The following is a 25,723-nucleotide window of genomic DNA, read 5'->3' as shown; positions in this document are numbered from 1 at the left end:
TGAGGCACAGGGGCAAGACTGATTTGCATATAGCTGGGTCTGAACTGGGGTGGCGAAGTGAGCTAAAGAACGATGATGGATTCAACCCAAATCTGTGACTGGGGGTAAGTATCTGAAAAATTTCAGCGCTCCGTCCTTCATTTCCTTGTGTTCACACAATATTATAGCCAGTAGGGTGTACTACTGAGTGGGGGCTAATCTGCCTCCAAGGTGGTGAGAGGACATTCCAGGATGAAAATTATATGGAAAGAAGGTAAACACCCACACATGTTTGGGTTTGGGGGTATTATAGGTGAATATCCACAAACATTAAGGGTTGTGAGTATTATCAAACTTTTTAAAGACAAATTCCAACCATAAATATAGGCTAAGATGTTTTACTGAGAAGGATAGGAGTAAATGTATATGCAGGATTGGAGCAGGGATGGATGGGCCCCAAAATTGGCAGAGCCCTGAGGAAGTGGTTTCTCCAAGGGGATACATATTCACTAAAGGATCAAGGGCCAACACCATGCTCCTTAGCATTGACAAATGCATAAATATATGCTATGCACATTTATGAACATGTAAAGCAGTACATGTCAGGGCTCCTGGAAAGTCGCAACTCTTGCTTCCTCCCAAAGGTACTCCTGCAATGTTTTGTAAATGCCCACAATTGGTAAATTTACACCGAATGTAGGAATACATATACAGAAGCAGAGTTGCAAGATTTATTTTGGGGAAGATGCTCATAATTAGTAATTTATCAATAAACTAGCACTGTAATTAATTTGCCACATGGTTTACCAAATGTCCAGCCAATCACCGTTTTAATCAAAAGGGCAGTTCTCCTGTAATCAAGTAATGTCAAATGCAACCCGTTCATAGGAGCATACCAACTGGTTATGCAAGAATTAGCCAAAGCTATATTCTACAACAGATTGAAAACCCATCAGGCAAAGACTCAATATAACTGCTGTCAAATAGCAAGTGATCATCTGACCTCCACATTTGCCTTTGTTTGTAGTTACACATATCAACTAAAATGTGTATTTCTTTGGGGGCCACACAACAATAACTTAAAAAATCCAGCACCACTGCATATAGAGCCTAAAAGAATTACAATGCATAGGTGGGTCAAATAAATTAACCTGGTGAATTTGTAATGCCCTTCTTCGACCAATAATGAGTCCAATTTTTGCAGAAAGAAAGAGACAGCGGTATGGAGGTAAGAAAAAGAGAGAGAGATGAAGAAAAGGAGGCATAAGGAATGTGTGCGTATCTGTGTTTGAGATGAGTGAGAAAGTATGCAAATTTAGGATATGCGTAAGAAGACACCGAAATAGTGTAGGCACAGTGGTGGAGGAAAACTGAGCCGCCTATCAATTTAGATGAAATATTGATATCTCTCTGGATTCACGACTGGACTTGATTCGGAGATGGCGGAGCATAAAACTGTAAGATGACTTGAGGCAAACACGGAATTGGGAGCAAATATAAGGATCAATAAAGAGTTGGATTGGTAATGGAATGTATTTGGGGTTGAGGGTGAGTACAAGGTTGAGGATGGGAATTGGATTGTTGCCGGTATGGTATAGTCTCTGCATGGGTTGTGGAATAGACTGAAAATACTGCAGTGGATCTATCTGGCAGTGGGATCTTAAGCATTAAGGATATATCTGGAGAAATGTTTGGGTTAGCAACAAAGTTGGGGTTGTGGAAAAGTTTGGCAACAGGATTGAGCATAGGAATAGGGCTGGGATCCCGTCTGGAATCAGATTGAGAATATTGATTGGTTAGAGAACAGGCCAGAGTTGGTATTAGGAGTGGGTGAGACAAGGTGTAGTGAGGGTTGATGTCAACATAGTAGCTAAGAGAGATACAGGTTTATGATCACACTATGCTAACTAAAAAAATGTGAATTATGCACTATAGTAATATTTCGTTCACGGGCGTTCCATATTTAAATGAGTTTTCGTTTAAGGTCCCTAATAGCCATCATTGAACATTGGAAATCCATGCTACAATCTAGAGCTTGTTAAAGATGTTATTGTTACCACAAAAAAAGATTTGCAGCAAAGTAGAACTTTACCCTGTTCATTTTAAGGTTTTCACATTTGCCTTCGCCGTAGAAATGCTGCCTTGTTATAACAGAACACTCCATGTCAACAACATCACTATTAGACAGAAGGTTACTGATACAAAATGAACTGCATCAATGAAATGCACCCAGGGTTTCTTCTAAAGCAGACAGAGTTTAGAGGCAAGGACCCCTTGTTGGAAGTCGGATCCTCTGGAAGGTGGGTTGGAAATATCAGTGGTCCAGCTATAAAATGGTCTGGGAGGGGTTCATAGTTAAAATTTCCCTTTAGTAGAGACATCTCCACCAGACTTACCAATGCGCCTGAGATCGTAGAAATAGACGTGTTCCTGAACGTGGCGTTGTGGGTATTGTAGACAGGAGGCGGGAGCGTCAATGTTGACGAAGAGACTGATGCTTTGTTCCACCCCGCTTTGTGGGCTGCAGTCTGAATGAAAAAGAGTGAATTCACACAAATGAACAACATATACAGTTACCCTCCTTTAGATACTTTGTAGCTTAATGGAATTTTAATCAACACAGCAAAGTGTGAAGCCTTAATTTAAGGAAGCTTAAGGGACTTTTTCTGCAGTATACAATGTATGACCCAGCTGGAGACAATCAATCATTTTGATGATCTCAGTCTTATTTTAAAAACCAAAGAACAATGGTATGAACAAAAGAACAATAAAAACATTTCTTATTTGAACAAAGTTTGTGCAATCAGCTATAATATTTCCTTACTAGATTCAGCCATGGCTACTTAAGGGTATCCTTTATGGGAAGATTTTTTTTTTTGCTTTAACATTTCATCAATTTTCCAAGTTTTAAGAATTGAGTTTCAATTTTTTATACTTTTTGTGGTTTTGTGGATCTATAATCTGAAATAAACAGATAATGTAAAAATATTAATATTATGGAACAGAGAGAAGATTCACCAGTCCTCATGCTGGACGAAAAATGCGACAATTTAGCAAGAGTTTCAGTCCCTGCAAAGTACCACAATTTTAATTTTACAAACAGGAATTTTATGCCACTATATGATGCAATTAATCATTTCTATGCTAGCAAGAGATCGCATTTGAAATTCTTAAGGTCGCTTTCTGCAGAACACGCAGAAGTGACGTCAGCGGGAGACACTTGAAAGGAGATCCTGTGCATGCACCATGCGGGAGCCCCCAATGGTCGTGCAACCAGCAAGGCATGTCCTAGCCAGGACAGGACCAAATATTAGCAACACGAGGCAGCTAGTGTTAGTCATCTACAAATGCATGCAGACTATGGCACCGCCGCGGCCCGCTAGATGCAGTTTCCAACTTAAATTCATAGAAGAGCCGATACTCAACTCTCTGTTAAACCTCCGTGTAGAAGAAGCTCAAAATCAAACTCTACATATGAGACGATCATACACACCTGCAACATTCACTTTTTGACGACTGAATACAAGAACAGCAGTAAAACACTAGTATGACCTCTTTGACCTTCATACCCATTGCTAGTTGGACTCAAGCCTTTTAATCAAGAATGTGTAGGATTTCTTCCTAGCTGACTATGTGTTGAGTTGTAATCTGTAAAGATTCTGGGGTCAATCTAGCTAGCAGTGCTCATAATAACATAGCGGTAGGGAAATGTGTGCTCAAAAAGCCTGAATTAAAGCAGTTCCTCTTAACCTTCCTCCTACCTATGAAAGATCGTCTGAGAATTCATCTTTTGTCTAGCAACAGTCTATTCAGGGTTGTAAAGCATCTGACATCTCTGCATGACTTTAATAATTTGACTGAGTGTTCAAAATCATAAAAGTTAAAAAAATGGGATATGTAGAATGGCAAACCTACATTTTCACCAGTTAGTTTTTAGCTGAACCACTAGTTTAGTTCAAATCCTAGTCTTGTTCGTTTGCCTCTGTAACAGGTATTAAAAGTCGTACCTTCTTTTAGGGTGAAAGAAGGTAGGACTTTTAATACCTGAACCACTGAATACAAGGATTCTGACACCCAATGAAAGAAGGCCCCTGCCTGATGAAGACCTCTTTAAGTGCTCTATGCCGCCATGTCCTGGGTTAAATGAAGTACCTACATGCCTTGAAGCATTTAGCTCCGGCACCAAGGCATGACGTTACTACACTGAACCCTCTATATAAAGCTAACATTAAAATAAATTCCACAACAAAATATGGGTTACCAAGAGATGGTCCTTTCTATGAAAGAATAAATGGCCCTTGAGCAAAAGGGGAGAAACCATTCTTTGTCTTCCATGAAAGGACTTTCTTCCATGAAAGGACTTTCTGATCTGGCCAGGATGTTAGACAAGGAGAATTAAGTTAATATTCTCAACAGTTTAATATAGCCTTATAGCTCGTCGTAGCGGGCTATACCGTCCATTAAGGCCCACTGCAGCGTTAAAGGCCAGAGCCAAAGGCGAGGGCCTTTCACAAGTGAGCAGGCCTTTATTGGCCGGTATAGCCCAGCTACGTGGGCTCTAAGGCCATTAGAACATTCCGCCACTAGAGAGCAGAATGTTCTAACAAATAAAACAAAGGCCTCACGGAGCCCAAGGGGGTTGAAGCCTGGAGCACTCCTTTGTTTTTAATGGAGCACTCAACCTTACAATGTTCTATTCCTTCTTAGACCATTGTTAACAGAAGAGAGAGAAACACAGGTATAATGTAAAGCTTGTAGTTGACAAAAAGAACCTTCACAGCTCCTCATTTTCATAGTTTTAAATTATTTGATGTAGTATTGGGTTGTGGCAGTAAAATGGGCACTTCACCCAGAATTTATCCTTTCGCGGGATATGTTGTCGATCACTGTGATGATTGCGATTAGGTGACAGTCAAGATAAGTGCAGCTTCACTAAAGCAGCCCTTGTTACAAGCCTCCACATCTTGTTCCATGATACCCCTAACACACGTTGTACCATGCTTGCACACTGGAGAAGTGTGGCTCAGGGGTTAGAGGCAGCAGACCCGGAAGCTGAGATCGGTCCTGGACCTGGGTTCAATTCCCCGCCTCGGCGGGTCTTGGGCTAAAAATTCCACGGACTCGATAATTCTCGCCCCGGTGCCTCATCGACTCACGGGTTCACACTCTGCAACTCTGGGCAATAGCTTGCTTAATCTCCACAACGGCCCCTCGTGGCGGGATGCCTGACTTTCACCTTGTGGATACCCTGCTATCTCACAGGGGAATACCAGGAAGGGTTCCCTAAGCAAGCGCCGGGAAACCCACTGCGGGTAGCTGTGCGCTATATAAGCTCAACTACATTTACATTTACACTGATGTATTTCCCTGTGTACCACTGTGAGAGGCCACAGGCTTCAGAGACTGTTTCAGAGCTGTACATTTGGTTAGTGAATATCTTGGGGTTCCCTTGCATCTTGCTTCTCATAGGAGTATTTAGGTATACCCATATATTTATGGTGGCACTGGTGTAACTCCGATGACATAAACAATCTGACTACTGCTATTTTACACTTAAGCATGTCTTAATGTAATGTGGATCTTCTTACATGGGTGTTTCTACCAGCCGTCTGCAGGTTAGAGAGCTGCTATCAGATCAGGCTGGGTCGCCAAGACACAACCATGGAAACCTCTTTAGGGCCCATTCTAGTTAAGGACTCCTGCGGGTGGGGCTGGTCTATACATATTTTCTAGGACTGTGTTTTGGTTCAAGTCTGACCCTGCTTTTATTTAGCCTTTGGTTCCATAGCTAGCATCACAGGTGCATGCACAAGGTGTGTTGGCAGGTAGGCCTACCTCCACAACCGTAAAGTGCTTGCAAGCCACTTACAGTTACAGATAAAACATCCCTCCTAAACATTGGTTGAAACAATGAGGCTAGAGGCTTCTAAGTCAGTTGTAAATATACGCTGACCGTGGATTGTAGATTCACAATGAAGCAGACGCTTCAAGTTTGGACTCATTTGATACTGAGGCCCACCTGTGGCGGTAAGTCCATAGTGAAGCCTACTTACCATCCAGTCTCTCAGTCTAAAGAAAACATCTGTCAATGAACAAGTGTTAGAAGGGTTGCTGCTTTACCAGCCTCAGTATGTTCTAATACAACCAGTCTTATGTCCTCTTCTTTATTGTGTCATCCACCATACGCATCCTAGGATATGTTGTAATGTATGGCTCCTGATTGCCGTCACTTTGGTACATCATGAATGATCTCTTCTGGGCGGTCCTGGTATCATGTTTGCTTTACTATTAGCAGCAGAGGCTTTCTTTCCTATGGCTTTTGAAACTTACCCCTCAGTCAGTGCTTAATTTGAGCTGGTGGTTGCAGTTGGGGCCCACTGACACTCAGTGAGAAAGAAGGGATGAAAGAGAACTTGCAAGAGGGTGATAAATATGCAGGGAGTGTAGGATGGTGCATGAAAGAGGAACAAGGCTAGGGAGTCATGGTATCAATGAGATAAAGAGATGTAAATTGTAGGGTGGTGGATAAAAGAGGAATGAGGTGGAAACAAGGCTAGGGAGTCACGGTATTCATGAGATAAAGAGATGGAAAGTGTAGGGTGTGGGAAGCGAGAGGAATGAGGTGGAAACAAGGCTAGGGAGCCACGGCATTGATGAGATAAAGAGATGGAAATGTAGGGTGGTGGATAAAAGAGGTATCAGGTGAAAACAAGGCTAGGGAGCAACGGCATTCATGGGATAAAGAGATGGAAAGTGTAGGGTGGGGAAGAAAGAGGCATGAGGTGGAAACAAGGCTAGGCAGCCACAGCATTCATGAGATAAAGAGATGGAAAGTGTAGGGTGGGGGAAGAAAGAGGCATGAGGCAGAAACAAGGCTAAGAAGTCATGGTATTCATGAGATAAAGAGATGGAAAGTGTAGGGTGGGGAAGAAAGAGGCATGAGGCAGAAACAAGGCTAAGAAGTCACGGTATTCATGAGATAAAGAGATGGAAAGTGTAGGGTGGGGAAGAAAGAGGCATGTGGTGGAAACAAGGCTAGGGAGTCACTGCATTCATGAGATAAAGAGATGGAAAGAGTAGGGTGAGGGAAGAAAGAGGAATGAGGTTGAAACAAGGCTAGGTAGTCACGGTATTCACGAGATAAAGAGATGGAAAGTGTAGGGTGGGGAAGAAAGAGGCATAAGATGGAAATAAGGCTAGGGAGTCACTGCATACTAAAATCAGAGCTTAAGTGGTGGGCAAGATTTTTCTCCCAGACGTTCCATATAATATTAACAGAAGGCTTAATGCCACTGAATTGGAAAGGCTCTATAATCAGGCCAATCCATAAAAAAGGTAGTATGGACGGTCCACAAAACGACAGATTGATCAACCTCCTGGATATAGGGGAGAAGGTATTCTCAAAAATTGTGTTAAATCAACTAAATACTTGGGTCGAGGAGTTTTCAATTATACCTGTTGAACAGGGAGGATTTAGAGAAGGGCACTCCACGATAGACCACTGCTTTGCACTATGCAATGGCAAGGAAGTCAACGGAACAAAATGGCAAGCTTTGCTGTTGTTTCGTTGACTTCCGAGCAGCATTCGACTCAGTAGATCGGGATTGCCTATGGGAAATCCTTACCAAGAAAAATATACCTAAAGACCTGCTGACGATAATAAAAGAACTACACCGAGGTAATTGGGCCCAGGTAATTAGGGATACAGAGGGGTCATTAACGCAAAAAATACCTATAGCAAATGGCCTGAGACAGGGCTGCGTTTTAGCCCCACAGTTATTCTCCATTTTCCTCTCTGATTTACCCACCTGTTTAGAGGTAGAAGGTAGTGCAAGCCCAAAAATGGATGGGAAAAAGGTGCCATGTCTCTTATATGCGGATGACCTGGTAATAATGGATCAGACTGAGTTAGGTCTCCAAAGAAAGCTGAAATCTTTTAATGAATACTGCGTAAGAAAATTTTTAACAGTCAATTTAGACAAGACAAAAATGTTATGCTTTGGGAAAAAGGTAACTAAATTTAATTGGTTTTTAGACGATCTTAAATTGGAAATGGTTAATGAATATCGATACCTAGGGATGTGGTTCGATAAGACACTAAGCTGGCACACTCATTTCGAAGCCCAAAAAGCAAAAGCATACACATCAATCTCCGGTCTAAAAATGTTTAACCGGGATTATGGGGATATGTCCCACCGCCCATTACTAAAAACCTTCAGTGCAATGATACCCCCGCAAGTCCTCTACGGTGCAGAAATCCTTTATTTGAGCTGTAAGGGAGACTGGGACCTGGAGGAAGGGAAATGTGTGAAAACCCTTTTATCCCTTCCCCAATCCTCAATGGTTCAAGCAATAAGAACCAAAATAGGAACAAAATCTTGGGGTGTACAAGTACGAACAACAGTGGTTAGATTTTGGAAAAGTTTAAAAAACGTAAAAGGCCAAAAATTGCACAATGGTGTAGAAAAGAGGTTCAAAACAGCAACCTAAAATGGGCAAAATGGTGCAGGGAAAAAGTGGTGCAGGCATGTGAATGTTTAGAGCTGGAGCTGTGCCAAAAATCCCAACACATAGTTTGTACTAAGAGTGATTTGAAAGTAAATGGGCAATCAGTTTCTAGAAGGGCTGATATGGAATATCTAACTAAGAAAAAATCAGTAAAATTTATGATGCATTCCTGGTCAAAGGAAAACTGGTTCCCCTACCTGGATATCCTACCAAATCGCTGGTATAGGCAGGAGATACTGAGGATCAAAATCGGGATCAACCCGTGGTTGATAAATAAAGAAGTTAAACTGAAAATGTTAGACCACAAGGGGAACTGTAAATGTGGCCTGGGCACAAAAGGGGACATAGTGCATATCCTGTTGGATTGCCGAATTATATTAGAACTGCGTAAACTATGGCTGCGCCCAATATTTCTAAAACATGAAATAGGAACACGGGTGCAGGCGGTCAATCTCCTTACAGAAATGCCCTTTATTGAAATTGCAATCGCCCTAGGAAACTATATAAAGGCAGTACAGAGTTTCCAAGCAAGGGGGGATTAAGTGTCAGGAATCTCTTAAAACTACACAGACTGTTTAAGTGAATGGGTTGTCTTAATGTATTTATATTTTTTAAAGAGTAAGTTAAAGAGTAAGGATCATCCAAAAAACGATAGTCTTTGGTGTTTGTTTTTAAGTTAAGGATACAATGTGTAGATGATTATAATCGGCTGAGGAACACTTTTAATTGTAACTACTTCCTTTTATCCCTTTTGAAGAATATTTTACAATTGGTAATTGTGTATTTGTACTTGTTTAAAGATTTTGATCTAAATAAACATAAATTTGACTTTGACTTTGACACTGCATTCATGAGATAAAGAGATGGAAAGAGTAGGGTCGGGGATGAAAGAGGCATGAGGCGGAAACAAGGCTAGGGAGTCAAGACATTCATGAGATAAAGAGATGGAAAGTGTAGGGTGGGGGATGAAAGGGGCATGAGGCGGAAACAGGGCTAGGGAGCCAGGGTATTCATGAGATAAAGAGATGGAAAGTGTAGCGTGGTAGAAGAAAGTGACATGAGGCGGAAACAAGACCAGGCTGCACTGGTTTCCACTACCCAGGTATACCGCAGCACTGAGCAAAGGCTTCTGAGAGAAACATTGGGCCCCAACAGTTATTGTTTTCCAAATTAAGCTCAGTCAAGGCCCTTGAGAATTCTGCTAGTGTTTCTTTTCATTAAAGCGTGTTTTAGCTTAGATAGTGGTGAGTTCCATATGAGGGAAAAACTCATGCAGGTAAGTACTGTGATGAAGAAGACGTGGACTCGAAGAAATAACATCACTAGTAAGTAACTAGCTGATTGTCAATAAGAGCCTTTCTCCTACCTTCCGCCATTCTTACCCAGAGAAAGAAAGACTCTTGATTGTGCGGCACCATAGGAGTAATGTGAGGGAAGAATTCAAAAACATGCAGGGTGAGCGGTAACTCCCCAACGTCTCTGAAACAAAATGAATGATGAAGTATTCATTTGGCCCAAAGGCTTCATGGCGCTTGAACTGAGACTAACCATTTAGGGAACTTGGCAAAACATCTCTGTTTGTAGTGCCTTTCAAAAAGATTCTATGTAATGCAGATTAAAAATTAATTCAATATACATTAAAATGACTATTACCTGCCTCCAAGCCATTCTTTTAGCTTTGGGGGCCTGGAATAGCCCGAATTGTGACACTTGTAGGCAGGGCACAAGTCCTATAAGAAGTGGGGGGACTGACAATATGCAAATTACCTCATGACGTCACGTGCTGAACATGTCCCGGTGTCTGAAAATTACACCAGGACATGTTCAGCTTAGTTCTGTGGGGCCCAGCTTCTTGGCAGGGGGGATGGCGTGCACCCTGTGAAAAGAGTGGGGGGACGCCGTCCACCCACATGTACCCCCAACTCGAGCCCTGCTTATAGGAGTGTGATGGCTAGTAGTTATGTTGTTAATTATCATTAGCAGCACAGCAGGGGCAATGTGTGGTGCCAGCTGCAGTGACCTCCTGATGAAAACCCTGGCACTTATTTTTTCACAAATTAAGCACTGCATTGCATGCACAATTTGTAACAGATAACAAGCCTGATTTTCAGGTTCAGATATGGTCACAATGTCCTGTTTCACAGAAAAGGAGGGCCTGTATTTGCAGAAGTAAAGCAACAGATCAACGTCCAGCTCTCACTAAACTTCCCATTAATGTTCTGCAGCTTTGGCTTCCCCACTCTTCCCCAGTTAACTCACCGTGGCTTCCACTGGTCTGATGCCATCCGTCTGTGAACGGCCCCTACTTGTCTTCACAGGGTACGGAGAAGATTGCCGCTGCTTTTGACCTGCAAAGAATGAGAGAAAAATGTTTCCATCGTTTAGGGGTGGATTTAAACGGCATGGCCGACTATATACTACATTTTAGCCTACAGAAGAAGCAATATCACCCTTAAGTTTTGTTTTTACAGAAAAGCACAGATGAAAACAGAACCTGAAGCCTGGTCCGTGACACCGTTTCTTTTTAAGTCTGGTTAGTTTACAGAGCTTTCTAGTCTTGTTACCGCATGCCATTAGTTCTTCAAAACAGGGACTTCAGTCATTAACCTTCATGTGTTTTTCATTTATTTAACATGTGTTATATTAGATTTTTCAAGAAAATACAACATACATTGTGACTGGTCTAGAATAACAAACAATTAACCAAAAGAATGTCCTTTCAGTGACTTATTGGTTGCTTCCTCTAGAACTAGGGGGTAGTAACAAAGGAACGACCAAAAAGTTGGGGGGGAGGGGTGAGCCCTCTCATGAAGCATGTCACTATTAAAATGAGTGAGGGCTATTAAAAGAATAGGGCATTTTTCCCTTCCCACCCGTAAACAACGGGTTGGTCATACTCATAATTCTATCAAGAAGCTTCTTGAGAGTATTACCATCACACACCTAGGAACAAACCCCCCCCCCCTACTATTTGGTCGTTGCTACCCCCTAGTTCTAGAGGAAGCAACCAATAAATCACTAAAAGGATATTCTTTTGGTTAAAAGTGTATAGAAGAGGGAGGATATATCTTTTCTATTCTCTTGACTGAGGACCACTCTACCCACCTGAGACCTTCTGGTCTTGGGAATTGTGTTACAGAATTACAAACTTCTGCAGGACTGTCTTCGCACCTGACCATGTGTCAAAATGAAGTGATATGGATGGGAGAGAGACAGGATTGGAGCTGAGGACCAGGGCACTGTTGGAAGATGTCAGAGTACATGAGTCTAGTAGGGCTGAACCGCACAGACAGTGGTAGGATTAGGGGAAAAAGGCCACAGGAGATGGTTGTGGGGTGCCCTATCGGTCGGGCCCAGGCAGGAAAGAGGAGAGTGAAATACTGGAGAGTTAGGCCCCATGACTCACGGACTCAGTGTGTCATCTTGGGTAAGAGTAAGGAAATTTACAGGAGGGTATTCCAAGTGGCAGAAATGGCAGTGGCGGCTAGTATTTAATGGAAGTAGGGGGGCAGATCGAGGGACGGGAATAAAGAAAAAATAAAATAAACACCTGTCTGCTGTCTGCCGCCGCCGGCTCCTCTCCCTCTTCGTCTACTTCCAGGGCAGGAAGCAGGAAGCACTCGGGTCCCAGCCTCCAGATAGCCAATAAAGACGCTGCAATGCAGCATTGTGATTGGTCTGAGCGCTGTGGATCAGCGCTCAGCCAGACAATAGGAGGCTGGGCATGTTCTCCATGCAGGCTGTAATGCAACATGCAAAGTGTACATGACTGTTTAACGGGTCTAAGTCCTGCACATTTGGAGTGGGCAAACCAAGTCTCCCATGCCTTGTTCTGTGAACAGAGCAGCCCCGCCCCTACCCAGCTGAGCAAGGGGAAACATAAAATGATAATAACAATGCGTTATTATCATTTAATTTTTTCCTCTTTGTCCTGCTCAGTGGTGCGACAGTCCTCCGCCATAGCGGAAGACCGCCAATGGGAAGTGGGTCATTTATAAATGTGTTGAGCCTACTCAAAGCACAATGCTTTACTCTCAGCCCTTCCTCATCACTGCACAGCTCCATGCCATGATGCCATTCCAGGGAGCTGGGAGAATACCCGTTAAGGGTGATAGCACGTTTAGCAAGAAGTATTGCTAATTTAAAACAAAGAAGTTAGTGGAGCCTTCTTATTCTTAGCACCTAACCCAAATAACTCCTCAGAATGAGTTGCCCCTTATTGTTATTGTTATTGTTATTGTTATTGTTATTTTGGATTTGTATCGCGCCCAATCACCTACAGGCCTTTAGGCGCACGGAAATTGGTGGTAAGAACAATAACTTGGCAATCACAGAATAAAAGGCATCCACTGGCCTGTATAGCACTCATGATTCTTCTGAACAGCAGTGTTTTTAGCACCTTTCTAAACCGTAGGAGGTTCCCATCCCGGCGCAGCGTCTCAGGTAGCGTGTTCCATAACTGGGGGACTAACACAGAGAAGGCTCTCCCTCCCTTGGTTACAAGTTTGTACCGGGGACAGACCAATAACTGAGAATCTTATACTTGTTTGGGGGATTTTGTTCATAAGAGAACTTTCACAATGTACATAAACGCACAGGTGCACAACACAATTTAAGAAAATTAGAACACTTTTATGTCCAATAATTACAAAGATGAATTTTCTTGGTTTTGGTTCTTTTTTATTCCAACAAGCGTGAAGAGACAGAAGATTGCACAGCCGATGCGTTTCGTCCACTAAGGACTTCTTCAGGGCGTTCTGTTCTAGCTTTACGTGATAGTGCTGAACTGTCCTATTTGTTACGTTCGTTGCTTTCTGAGGTAACGCTGGAGCTGGGTGAGTTTCGAATGGATGAGTCCGAAAATATTGCAATCGTATATGACGATCAGAGGGAATGAGAGAACCTGGTCAGAAGTTCAACTCTTCAGAAAAAAACTGGGATATATATGTGTCCCAAAATAAGATGTCCAAAACGTGATGTGGAGGTCAGTATCGATATATCTGTTTTGTTGACAGATCCTGAGTGCCGATTTGTATAATTGTTAGAAGGACTGTAGTTCAAGAAGGACCAGGAATAACAATCAGGGGACTATTCAACTTTTGGGTCAGTCTTATAGTAGTGCATATGTTCTCCTATCCAAAGATCAATGAGAGTGGAACCTCAGTAGGTGATAAAAGATTTTTGCCTCCGAGAGTGGTAATGGATACAGATCATAGCCATGAAAGCCAGGACGATCCCATGCATGGAGCTGCATGGGACCGGGTCTCGCTTGCGCCGGTTGCCAAAGGAGGTCGCCTTGGACTTGGACGTCTTTATCAAGAGCCGTCCTGGCTTTCATGGCTATGATCTGTATCCATTACCACTCTCGGAGGCAAGAAGCTTTTATCACCTACTGAGGTCCCACTCTCATTGATCTTTGGATATGAGAATATATGCGCTACTATAAGACTGACCCAAAAGTTGAATAGTCCCCTGATTGGTATTCCTGGTCCTTCTTGAACTATAGTCCTTCCAACAATTATACAAATTGGCACTCAAGATCTGTCAACAACACAGATATATCGATACTGACCTCCACATCACGTTTTGGACATCTTATTTTGGGACACATATATATCCCAGTTTTTTACTGAAGAGTTGAACTTCTGACCAGGTTCTCTCATTCCCTCTGATCGTCATATACGATTGCAATATTATTGGACCCATCCATTCGAAACTCACCCAGCTCCAGCGTTACCTCAGAAAGCAACGAACATAACGAATAGGACAGTTCAGCACTATCACGTAAAGCTATAACAGAGCGCCCTGAAGAAGTCCTTAGTGGACGAAACGCGTCGGCTGTGCAATCTTCTGTCTCGTCACAGTTGTTGGAATAAAAAAGAACCAAAACAAAATCTTTGTGATTATTGGACATAAAAGTGTTCTAATTGTCTTAAATTGTATTGTGCACCTGTGCGTTTATGTACAAGAAGTATTGCTAAACCTGCAAAGAGGGTCCTGCCTACCACATGCTTTCCGTGTCTAAAATTACCTAGGGCATTAGCCTCCTAGGCTGCTATCACTGGATTACTACTAGTTCTGAATCCTCGCGAAGCGTGGTGTGTACTGCCTGCCAGTAAGAGGAGAGGGTGGGATAGGACAGACCCAAACAATGGCACCACATGCATATGCGGAAGGTGTGGTGCCTGTGACGTGACTTCTCCAGCACTTGCAGAGGCACTGTAATTCTGGTTGAGTGATGTGCATCTCGTTTAGGAAGATGATTTGGGTGCTGTGGCATTTGACAAGAGAGTAAGCAGCGTACCGCTTCTTCGCAGAGTGCATCCCTCTGATATTTAGGGTCAGGAGTTGGCTGTCTGCCTGAGGAACTCTGTCATGGGCATGGTGTGTGTGTCCCAGGGGATCCTCACTTTTTGCCACATGTCACGAGAGACATTCTTTCAGTGCTTGGTATGTAGTTGTGTTGTGTAGTTCCTATGTATCCTATATAGAATCTGCACGTTCGGATAACATAAACTGTGGGTTTGGTGGCAGACTGGTACGGAGCACCCCCACCGAGAATGTTAACCTGTTTGCATTAAGTAGCTCACTGTGCCACTAGAATCTCCTCATATTGGGGACAGAATAGTTTCTTGCAACTTCAGAACTTGACAACCCTGATCCCTAAGAATCGTAGAAACAACGTACTACCTTTTGCTCAGTCACTCGTGCTCACTTATTCGGTCTTAGAGAGTTACACAGAAGAAACAGTCAGGCGTGTTACAATAAGAATTTATTGCACAGTTGTTCTTCTAGTGTAAAATCGATATCCTGCAACAACTGTTAGACAGTAGCAGAGATATATGATTAGCAGTACAGTGCTAATAAAAGGATAGTACAGATCTACCATCTTGCAATAATCATGTAATCATACATGAATATAAAATGGATGATAAAAAGAAAGCGTACTCCTAAGATGCCTGTCTAGATGTACCTAAGTGTACCTAGCATGTGCGTAGGTGTGAAGCCAAAAATCCCTCTAGGTTTTAGTCTAACCCCATTACCTGAAGTGAGGGAGGGCCCGATTCACAGAATGAATTTAAGACTTAATCCTAAACTTACTACTATTTTGGTATTCACAGAATGAACTTACTACTGTTGGTATTCACAGAAGTTAGGATTTTGTCTTAAGTTTGTCTTGAGACAAACTTAAGACAGACTTAAGACAGACTTAAGACAGACTTAAGACAAACTTAAGACAGACTTAAGACAGACTTAGGACAGACTTAAGACAAAATCCTAATTTAAGACTATCTTAAGTCTGTCTTAAGTTTGTCTTAAGACAAACTTAAGACAAAATCCTAACTTCTGTGAATACCAAAAGTAGTAAGTTCATTCTATGAATGCCAAAAGTAGTAAGTGCATTCTGTGAATGCCAAAATAGTAGTAAGTTTAGGATTGAGTCCTAAGTTAATTCTGTGAATCGGGCCCAGACTGAGGGACCTCGTCCTAGTCTCGAGCTGGACACCCCGCAAGGGATATGTTAGACCACTGTCAGTGGGAGCGTCTGCATGCAGGTGCCTCAGCGTGTCTGGTCAGTGTGTCAGCTGGGAAGTCTTGGTCTCCTCTCCCTAACCCTAGTAAGATGTGCTGTATTAATACAAAAAGTATCTAGGGTTCTTTTGTACCTTGTTTCTTGTATTAGTCATTGTTGGATTTGGGGATGACATATGGGATGAACCTTGTATGTAGATATTATGCAGGTGGTGTAGCCCTTGCCTCGTTTCCAAGAACCCTTATGAATATTCATTCATACTGTGTGAGTCTATTGATGAAGTTATAGGATGCTATTGTTCAGAGAAAAACCCTCCTGCGCCTTGGACTAGAACAAGGTAAAGGTGCTATCCTAAAAGGCTTGTTACTGTATGTAGGTTTATAGGTTTTATTAAATTAGCACAATTAATCAAAACCATTGCAATAGAGTGTCATCATAGCGCAGTTACTACATTAAAAGCAAAAACTATGAAAACTAAGAAAACCATCAAGTTTAAGTTAATATATATATAACTAACAAGACAGTCTTGTAGTTACCATTATAATCACGTAACAGGTTTCCAGAGCCAAGGATAAAATAAATTGTTGCTCTGTAGTGTAAGGGAGGTAATGTAGGTGAAGGTGTATGATATTGCCCGGACCTATATTAGGGTACCTATATGAAACAAAACAGTTGAGGTGGGGAATATTACTGCCCTGGTACAGTCAATGGGGGTAGGGGAGTGGGTGAGGGTAAAGTGCAACAAAACAATTGGAACATGCTGTAATGGCAGCATATCCAAACCGGTGGAAATAAAGTACCATATCTGAAGGAGGGGAACGGCTTGTCAGGGGATTAAAGGGCAAAGTAAGAGTAGTGTGACCACCTAGATTTACAAAGAGGGTAGTGCCCGGGCCTTACAAATCCGGGGAGGTCAGGAAGTGGGGAGTACGGAGAATAAGGACTGGAAGGGGTGTCCAGAGTATTGCGGCAAGGTCAGATTATAGTATCTGGGGTCTGTGGTGGGACGAGTGGCGGGTGGGAGCCAAGGCAGTGCCCATGCATGATGATTACGCCATCATTGGTTGTAAACATGTGCGGGCCCCGATCATTCACCGAAGAGCTGGCACGGTCCCGTAAGACAGCCACTGCTTGGATTGCCCGATGTTTGTCCTTGATGAGCTGTACTGGATGTGCAAATCAGGAGGGCAGGTGGGCTCCCTCTGTGTCATAGTGTCACTTTCAGTGTCCTGTGTTTGCTGGTCTGGGAGGCACCCTCTCATGGGTTGATAATGTTCCAGCTTGCTGCTCATCCAACTAGTCCGACACATCCCTAGGGTCTGTTAAAAAAAAGACTTGTCCTCTGAAAGAATCTTGAGGTGGGCTGGGAATATTAGAGAATATTTTATTCAGAGCTCGCAAAGTCTCTTTTTGGCACTCAGGAAATAGGTCCATTATTGTTGTACTGCAAGAGTGTAATTGGGGAAGAACATGATCGAGTGATTGTCCAGGGTTAGGGGGCCTGCTGTACATGCGGCCCACAGAATAGTATCACGTTCTCTGTAGTGTAGTAGCTGGGTCAGCACAAAGCGAGGTGGAGTTCCTAGAACTGGGGTCGCAATAGGAAGTTGTGTGCCCTTTCCAGGGAGAAAAACGAGGTAAGGTCTGCAGCAGGTACAAATAAGCAGATCCAGCCATCTAAGAATGCCAATGGGTCATGGACCTCCAGGCCATCCGATAGACCCACGATTCGAATATTGCTTCTCTTGGAGTGGCCATCGCCATCCTCCGCTCTCTCCTGGATCTTAACTCGGGACTGGAGGTCCAACAATAACAATCGTGCATCAGTCATTTGAGGTTGGGATGCAGCCATCTTGTTCTCACTTTCCACCACATGATCAGACAGCTTCCGATGGTCGTCCCTGAGGAATCGGAATTCGGTCATCATGGTGTTCACTGTTGACTCCATGGATAAGCAGGAGCTCTCCATGGCCGCGAGGACCTTGTTGACTTTGTCATCCAGAGGTGGAGGATTGTTTTGTGCAGCATCTGGATTGGGAGTTTCTGGCAGCATAGTTTGTTGCTCCACTTCCGGGTGAGGCGGAGGGTCATCGCCACCCTTTGTCTGCCCATTGTGGGTGTCACGGGGGGAATCAGGGTGGGACATTCCCACCAGCAAGGGTGCATGAAAGGGATGATGGGAGGGGTAGAGGGCAGCAATGGGATAGTACAGAGCTTGGGCCCCCATGTCCCAGAAGAGAGTGTAGCAAGGCTCCCCTACCCCCACTGCGTTGGGGTGTCCTCACCTGATTGCTCATCTGCTTCCCCCGCAAGGGCAGCTGTCCACACCCTGCCCAGATGAGAGCGACTGGCAAATACGTGAGTGGGCTCCACCCGGCGAATAGAGTCTGCAAGCAGACTGTCACAGAGTATCTTTCTGCGTTATGAACCCCAATGTACCCCAAACTAGGCCTAGGTAGCTACACACATTTTTTACTTACATTTGTCCAACCTTGCTCTGCATAACAGTTCTAAGCACTGACCTTTTAACCAGTTATGTGCTGAATAAATGTTGATTGATTTCCTTGAAAACTAGCCTAATTTATTATGCATGAGGATTTTTAGAAAAATCTCTGAATACGACGCACATAACAGCATGAACATACTCTGCTTAAAAGTCATGGTCATCTTCATCCTAGGGGGAGAGAACTACTTAGCATAATTGCAGGTATTGTTCTATGCTCAGTTGAATAATCTCGCTCACACAATATCAATTATGTAAGGAACTACGAGGCTATCTTTATGGTATAAAAGAACCATACCAACACTAGATAGAAGCTTCCATGCTGACACAAGACTCTGGGGTCCCGGCCTGCAGAAGGTACAACATGCAGTGGTCTGACATCCCTTGCGGGATTTCCAGCTCGAGACAAGGGGGGGTCCTTTGTTCTCTCCCATCAGGTAATGGGGTTGTCTCTTTCCTAGGGGAATCTTGGATTGACACTCACATACATGCTTGGTACACTTAGGTAGGGTTTGCATCATAGGAGTACACTCGATTACTGCCATGTATCTACATGCCTGCATATATTCACTGTTTTAGCATGATGCTAGAATTCTACCTTTTATTTACTCTGTTGGTGCGTGTAATCTTTTATATCTGTTTCTGACTAATGATTGTCGCAGCAAACATGTTTAATACCAGAATGACGTTGGTTCAATAAATGCTTATTGAAAACGTCCCCACCGTTTATTCTGTGTATCTCTCTGAGACTAAGTGAGCATGTTTGACTTAGCAAAAAGTGCTGTAATATTTCTACGATCCCTGATCAAGGGTTGTCATGTTCGATGGTTGGAAGAAAGAAATCGCTACTTGGTAAGGTTAGGGGGCCTATAGTGGCACTGTGAGCTAGCTGGTCTAAAGGCTAACATATCCTTTGGGGGTGTCTGGAATCAGTATGGGCACCAATCCCTTACTTTATGTTGTCTAAATGCGCAGATCCTATATAGATTTGTAGCAACTACACGACATGGCACCACCAATGTTGGTTTGGCTCTTATTTAACAGTCAAATATGAGTAGTTCAGTCATGCCTACTCAGAGACCCCTACTCACATTTACCCAGGGGCGTCTAGTGTGGGAAGGGGAAAATCCGCCGCAGCTGAGAAGGTATATCCTGTGTATTGGTTGTAGCTTGAATTATTATAGTTTCCCATATTGTGCATACCTTTATCTCTTTTTCCTTACAACTTCCTTCCACAATGTCTGTCCAAGACGGCCCTGCGAATGCAGAGGAAGCTGAGCAGGCAGGTGCTCTTAAACATTTTCAGAAAATTGCAGAAATGCACTTACTATGAAATTAGTAGATTATGGTCTCTCATCAATAGGTGGGACTGTCACTTTTGTGATTGAGGCACACGAGGCATTCAGGAGAGAGGTATTCTATTCTTGGGTCAAACTTCCAGATGCACATACACATGTGTTTCATACTTTCATTCCAGATGAGAAACCTGAAGAATACTCTCCATACGAGGACAAAGAAGTTCTGTTAACTTACCAAGAATATAAAAATTGGTTTAAAGGCGCCTTCCCCCCACACATCTGAAAAAGTGAGACTTGGACCGCTCTCCAGAGACGGAGCAACTTGCCCTGTCTTAGCTGCTTACACACCGCATCCATAAATTGATACCTTGCCAGCAGCAGACTTACATACATTTTACAAAGAGATAGTGAAAGTATAAGGAAATCTTACACAGTTCATAATGCAAATACTTGCAATTCAACCATCAAGGGTCACTCAAGCTGGTCAACCACAAGGGACTTCAACAAAAATCACCCCACAACCGCTGAACGCGATTATGGAATGAATACCCACTAAATGTGAGCAAATGCCATTATGGATAGCACTGAAAATAGCACAGTTTGAGGCAGTGTTTCCCCACACAGGCCCACAAGAAAAACACAGAATGCTGACAATTTGCTTGTCAATGGGAATAAGTCCACCGATAAAGGATTGTACAGCGTAGGGTACAGTTTTCGCTGTTGTTTATACCAGAACTCATGATACCCCCTCAATTGCAGTTATACCAGAAGTATTGTAACAAATACAGAGTAAGTACAGGGCCCTGGACCTAGGGATGAAATTGATAGGCAATTTTTCCCAGGTGTCAACAATTATGGTAGCTAAAATAAAAGGGAAGGCAGCATCGGTGGCTATACGTAACGCAGGAGCGAGAACTACCTAAGATTATCGAACATACCTATGCTTTGTTGGTTCGAGATAACTTGGGAGCTAGACCTGTGAAACCACAATTAAAGGTTAATCCTGAAAAGCATAACTCAAAGCAAGCACCCAATTCTTCAAAAAGGAATGGGAAAACAAAAAGTCAAACACTAATAAGCAAAATGCATCACGATTAAGGGGTGGGTCTCCTCAACAGGAGCCCTCTGATAGAAAATACAACCTTAGGAACCATGATAATATTTAAAAAATGCCTGACAAGTATCAGGATACTGATCCACATTTCTCTTGTTCCTTTCAGGGTTCATCCAAAAACTCAGAGAGGGAAGGACTTGAGAACACAGACTAGAAGAGCGAGACAAGAGACACACATCGCACTTTAGGACTACATTATCATACAAGAAGATAAACCCAAAACTAAACCTTAATTTAAAAAGAAGAAGGTAGCTGGCCTTAAAATAAGAAATGCCCAGTCTACTGAACAGGGAATGGGTTCTGACGATGCTAGACATTGCAGCAGAAGTAACAATAGCTCGCCAGAACCTGATGGAATTTTTTGTGACAGCAGCGTTGAATGAACATATCACAGTGGAGACACTGGTTACAAGTGTAAGCGTCCCACATTGTTTACATGGACTTACACTTCAAATGGAGGGGGACATGCCCAGGTAAGTGAAAGGTCTCTTTTGGGAGAACCTGACATATGGACACGGCATTCTTTTGGCTGAAAGAGATTGGCCCTCTTAGTTCGTCATGGAGTGCAAAAGGGGAAGTGGTAATTTTACCGGCTTTCTCTGACATTCTTCCAGAATCACTAAAACATACATATACACAGGAGGGGGCATTAGCGCTAGCGCCAGCACTTTACCGCAATCATGCAGGGTGGGATGCTGAGTCACCACACCATGAAACACCCAGTAAAAACTACTCCTACACCACAGAGGCAGTACCCAATAAAACATGACACAAAGAAGCAAGTCAGGCATTGTCCTATGGAGATGATATTTATCTGACGGACGATGAGTTCTTGGATCACTTGCACAGTGTGAACATCATAATTTTGGGATTCGCAACTGTGGGCTACAAATGTAACTTTAAAAAATCAAAAATTGCCCACCTCAATGTCCTATTTTTGGGATATGAATTATCGACTGAATTAAAAAGCCTGGCAGTGGGTTTTTTAGAAAAGGTGTCCAAATATTCCTAAAATTTGGCGGAACATACATTTTGGATTACGCACAAAAGGTAAAACCGGGTTGCTGCATGAGTGAGTGGCTGGGCTTCCAAAATGCGTTGCTCAGTCAAGCTCCTGCTGGTAATCCTAAGGAGGTGGTGCCTGGAGGGGCCGTGGGGCTGGTGAAGGTTAACCAAGTTATTTTCCTGGTGATGTCGCTGGTAGAGAAGTGGAGGGGCAGTGAGCCCCTTGGAGCCAAGTAGATGCCCTGAGGTACCTTCAGGGCAGAGTACATGGAGTGCAGGTCCTAAGAGGGGCGGTACGACAGCTGTCACAACTACGTACTCCTGGTGTGCTCACTGATGGCAGGTGTGCTCACCTCTATAGGTCTCAGGTGGCACCTGCTATGGAACAATCTCCTTACACGCGGAAGAAGAGCTCGGTTAGCAACTGGAAAGCATGGGAGAAGAGGCACTGTGAGCCATTATGCCAACTGCTGCCACTGGAGAGCCCCTGGAAACCCTCACCTAGAAAGCATACTTCCCCACAAGCCCGACATGTAGCTCAGGGCTCTCAAACATGGTTTTCTGTCTATAAGTGTCTGCAGCCAGGGGCTCTCCTCTCAATCACGCTGCGATGGCCAGAGCTGTTGGCAGGGCCCTGCAGGCCATATGGAGGCTGGTACCTGGCTGTGTCATGCCCAGAGATCTTCGCAATCTTCCCAAGTGCTTTGTTTCCCAGTTCAGGGCTGAAGATTACCTCCCAAGTGGTTGCGGTGCAGTGGCTGGCTTTTGCATGGGTAATAGAGTTTCAGGCCTCACAGATCAGAGAGGCTGCTGCCACTAAGTTGTGCGGGTTGGATGACGAGCGCTGCCGCCACAGGTGTTGAGTGGCTCCCCCGGTTTCGCCGAGGTATGGAGCTGGAGGATGATGAAGTTTGGCAAGTGCATAAGTCTGAATAGCACTGCAGAGCTGGGTGTTGTAAGCCCCGTGAGCCAGTTGCAAGCCTGTTTGCGGCTATGCAATGCTTGGAGGTCTTCTCGGCTGCGACAATGAACGCGTCTGTCTCCAATCTTAATCAATTCCCCGAGTCTCACCTGAGGGGGGAACAGTAGGATGGCGGGGTTTGGTAGGCCCAGTGAAAAGATTTGGCATGATTAAGGTGGCTCGGTGAGCGAGCTCTAACAGGGAACGACCGCCATTTATGCTGGTGAACCTATGCCCCTTCAAGACAGCACGAACTCCTGAGGTGGGAGCCGGGAGCAACGTAGATTTTAAAAATTGTATTTCTGTGTTTTTATCTAAAATTGCAGTTGCACTTTACCTGACACTCTTGCTAAATCCTCCTCCCACGCAGCCGATCTTAACGCTGCTGCGGAGCTGACACTAACATCGACGCCATTCCGGGGAAGCCCCCCCCGGCCAGGCCACGCCCACTCTGCGCCAGGCCACGCCCCCGAGCCAATTTAGCTCGCTTTCACCACTGTGTAGCCAGACAGCACGAACTCCTGAGGTGGAAGCCGGGAGCAACGTAGATTTTAAAAATTGTATTTCTGTGTTTTTATCTAAAATTGCAGTTGCACTTTACCTGACACTCTTGCTAAATCCTCCTCCCGCGCAGCCGATCTTAACGCTGCTGCGGGGCTGACACTAACATCGACGCCATTCCGGGGAAGCCCCCCCGGCCAGGCCACGCCCACTCTGCGCCAGGCCACGCCCCTGAGCCTATTTAGCGCGCTTTCACCACTGTGTAGCCAGACAGCACGAACTTCTGAGGTGGAAGCCGGGAGCAACGTAGATTTTAAAAATTGTATTTCTGTGTTTTTATCTAAAATTGCAGTTGCACTTTACCTGACACTCTTGCTAAATCCTCCTCCCGTGCAGCCGATCTTAACGCTGCTGCGGGGCTGACACTAACATCGACGCCATTCCGGGGAAGCCCCCCCGGCCAGGCCACGCCCACTCTGTGCCAGGCCACGCCCCTTCCGCCTCCTACTTAAATCATGTGTCTTCCCCGGCAGCGCAGAGGACGGGCGCAGCGGGCGCGCCGGCGGTGCGCCGAAGGCGTGCCAAAGGCAAGCCCGTCTGCGCCCGTCCGCGATCGGACGCGGTCCAGGGCCGGGCCCTATGTCCATCAGGTGGGACACATACGGTGGAGCGGTGAGGAGCTGTTGGCTTTCCGCAATACCACTGCCAGCTCATGCCTACATACGATGCGAGTGGATGATAATGTAGCCTGTGAACACTGCCACTTCTCCTATGATTTAGGAAGAAAGTTGGCATGGGCAGGCCTTACCTTGACCTGTGGTCTGCTCAACGTACGCTCCCTGCGGAAGCACAGACTAGACCTTTACGACCTACTCATTGAGAAACAGTGGGATCTTTTGTTTCTCACTGAGACATGGTTGGATGAAGGTTCGACTCCTGATGCTTTAGAAGCACTACCGGAGGGATATACCATACAGAGGCAGGATAGACCCGCTGGCAGAGGAGGTGGTATTGCCATCATAGCTAAGCATAGTCTACGATGTCAACTGGACACTTCCCCCATTCTAGATAGCGAGGCGGGGAGCTTCACCGTTAGGGTAAATGAAGGCTGTACGCTGAAGGGCTTCCTTATCTATAGACCCCCAGGCCCTATGGCCCAGTTTGGGGAGAGTCTAGTAGAAGGCATCATGGAGGCGGCGCTGCGTGGAGATAAAATCTTGGTATTAGGGGATCTTAATCTCCATTTCATTAACCCCACTGACAACGCTACCAAGGACCTCAGCCAGGCGCTAGCAAACCTCCAAATGAATCAGATAGTGGGTGGCCCCACCCACCAGCTGGGACAGTTGCTAGACCGCATATTTGTCAACTGGGGGGATGTAGAAGCAATGACACCTATCCCTATCCCATGGTCGGATCACTATCTGGTACCATTCTCTGTACGCGTTCCCGGGACAAGATCATTGGCGCCAGATCCGCTATACCACTCTAGGCGGAGATGGGCAAACTTTTCCCAGGTAAAGTTCTGTGCGGCACTCATCAAAGGATGGAGTCCGGGGGGAGACGATGCGGACACTGCTAACTTTAACCTCTGCAATCGTATCACGGAGGCACTTGACTGCACAGCTCCACTCTCTCGTGCTAAAGTAGGTGGTCGCACTCAGAAAACTGCCCCGTGGTACAGTGACGAGTTACGGGTTGCAAAGGCAGCACTGAAGCGAATAGGCCTTTTCGATGGAAACCAGGGAGATTTATCTAACTAAGAGGCCACTCTATCACGGACTAATTAGAAAGTCCAAAGCTGTATACTACGCCACCAGAATAAGCGAGGCCGGCAACTCCACGAGGGAGCTTTTTCTGCTCTATAAATCTCTCTCGGGTGGGATACCAGCTACTGCCCCAGATGAGTGTTCGGCAGAATCTTGTGATAAGATCGCGAACTTTTTCGCCGAGAAGGTAACTAAAATCTACTCGTCATTCCCTAATCACCCCATGGCAGGGACTGAGTTCGTGGAAAGCCCGAGGGATTGGGGGAATAGACATAGATTGACTAACTTTGTTACCCCGCCCCCGGAGGACCTCTTAAAGATATGTAAATCCATCAAGTCCGGATCCCCTCGGGACCCCACCACGCCTAAACGGCTAGCCGAAAGCTTGCCAGCGTTGGAACCTTACATCAGGCACCTACTAGACCTGTCATTTAAAACTGGGATAGTGCCTAGAGACTGGAAGCAGGCGAAGGACTGGAACGCTTTACCCCTGGATCTTCGCCTTGAATTGTCTGAAACCGACTTCAGGAAGAAGCTAAAAACACATCTCT

General features: G+C 44.5%; 1 protein-coding gene across 3 annotated transcripts in view; it reads right to left on the bottom strand.

The window, feature by feature from the left end:
- The window catches only part of LOC144770727 (uncharacterized), a 295,086-nt gene that overhangs the window by 5,413 nt on the left and 263,950 nt on the right, over positions 1-25,723 (bottom strand). For all 3 annotated transcript variants that reach the window (XM_078655463.1, XM_078655464.1, XM_078655462.1), the window contains exons 5-6: positions 10,747-10,835; positions 2,376-2,507 (exon numbers count right to left, since the gene is read on the bottom strand). In XM_078655463.1, the coding sequence (XP_078511589.1) occupies positions 2,376-2,507; positions 10,747-10,835 (221 nt within the window). The remainder of the gene's footprint in view (positions 1-2,375; positions 2,508-10,746; positions 10,836-25,723) is intronic.

Source organism: Lissotriton helveticus, chromosome 7 (assembly GCF_964261635.1).
Source record: "Lissotriton helveticus chromosome 7, aLisHel1.1, whole genome shotgun sequence".
NCBI classification, from domain to species: Eukaryota; Metazoa; Chordata; class Amphibia; order Caudata; family Salamandridae; genus Lissotriton; species Lissotriton helveticus.
Note: the sequence above shows the minus strand (reverse complement) of the source record. Positions and strands in the feature narration are given on the sequence as shown.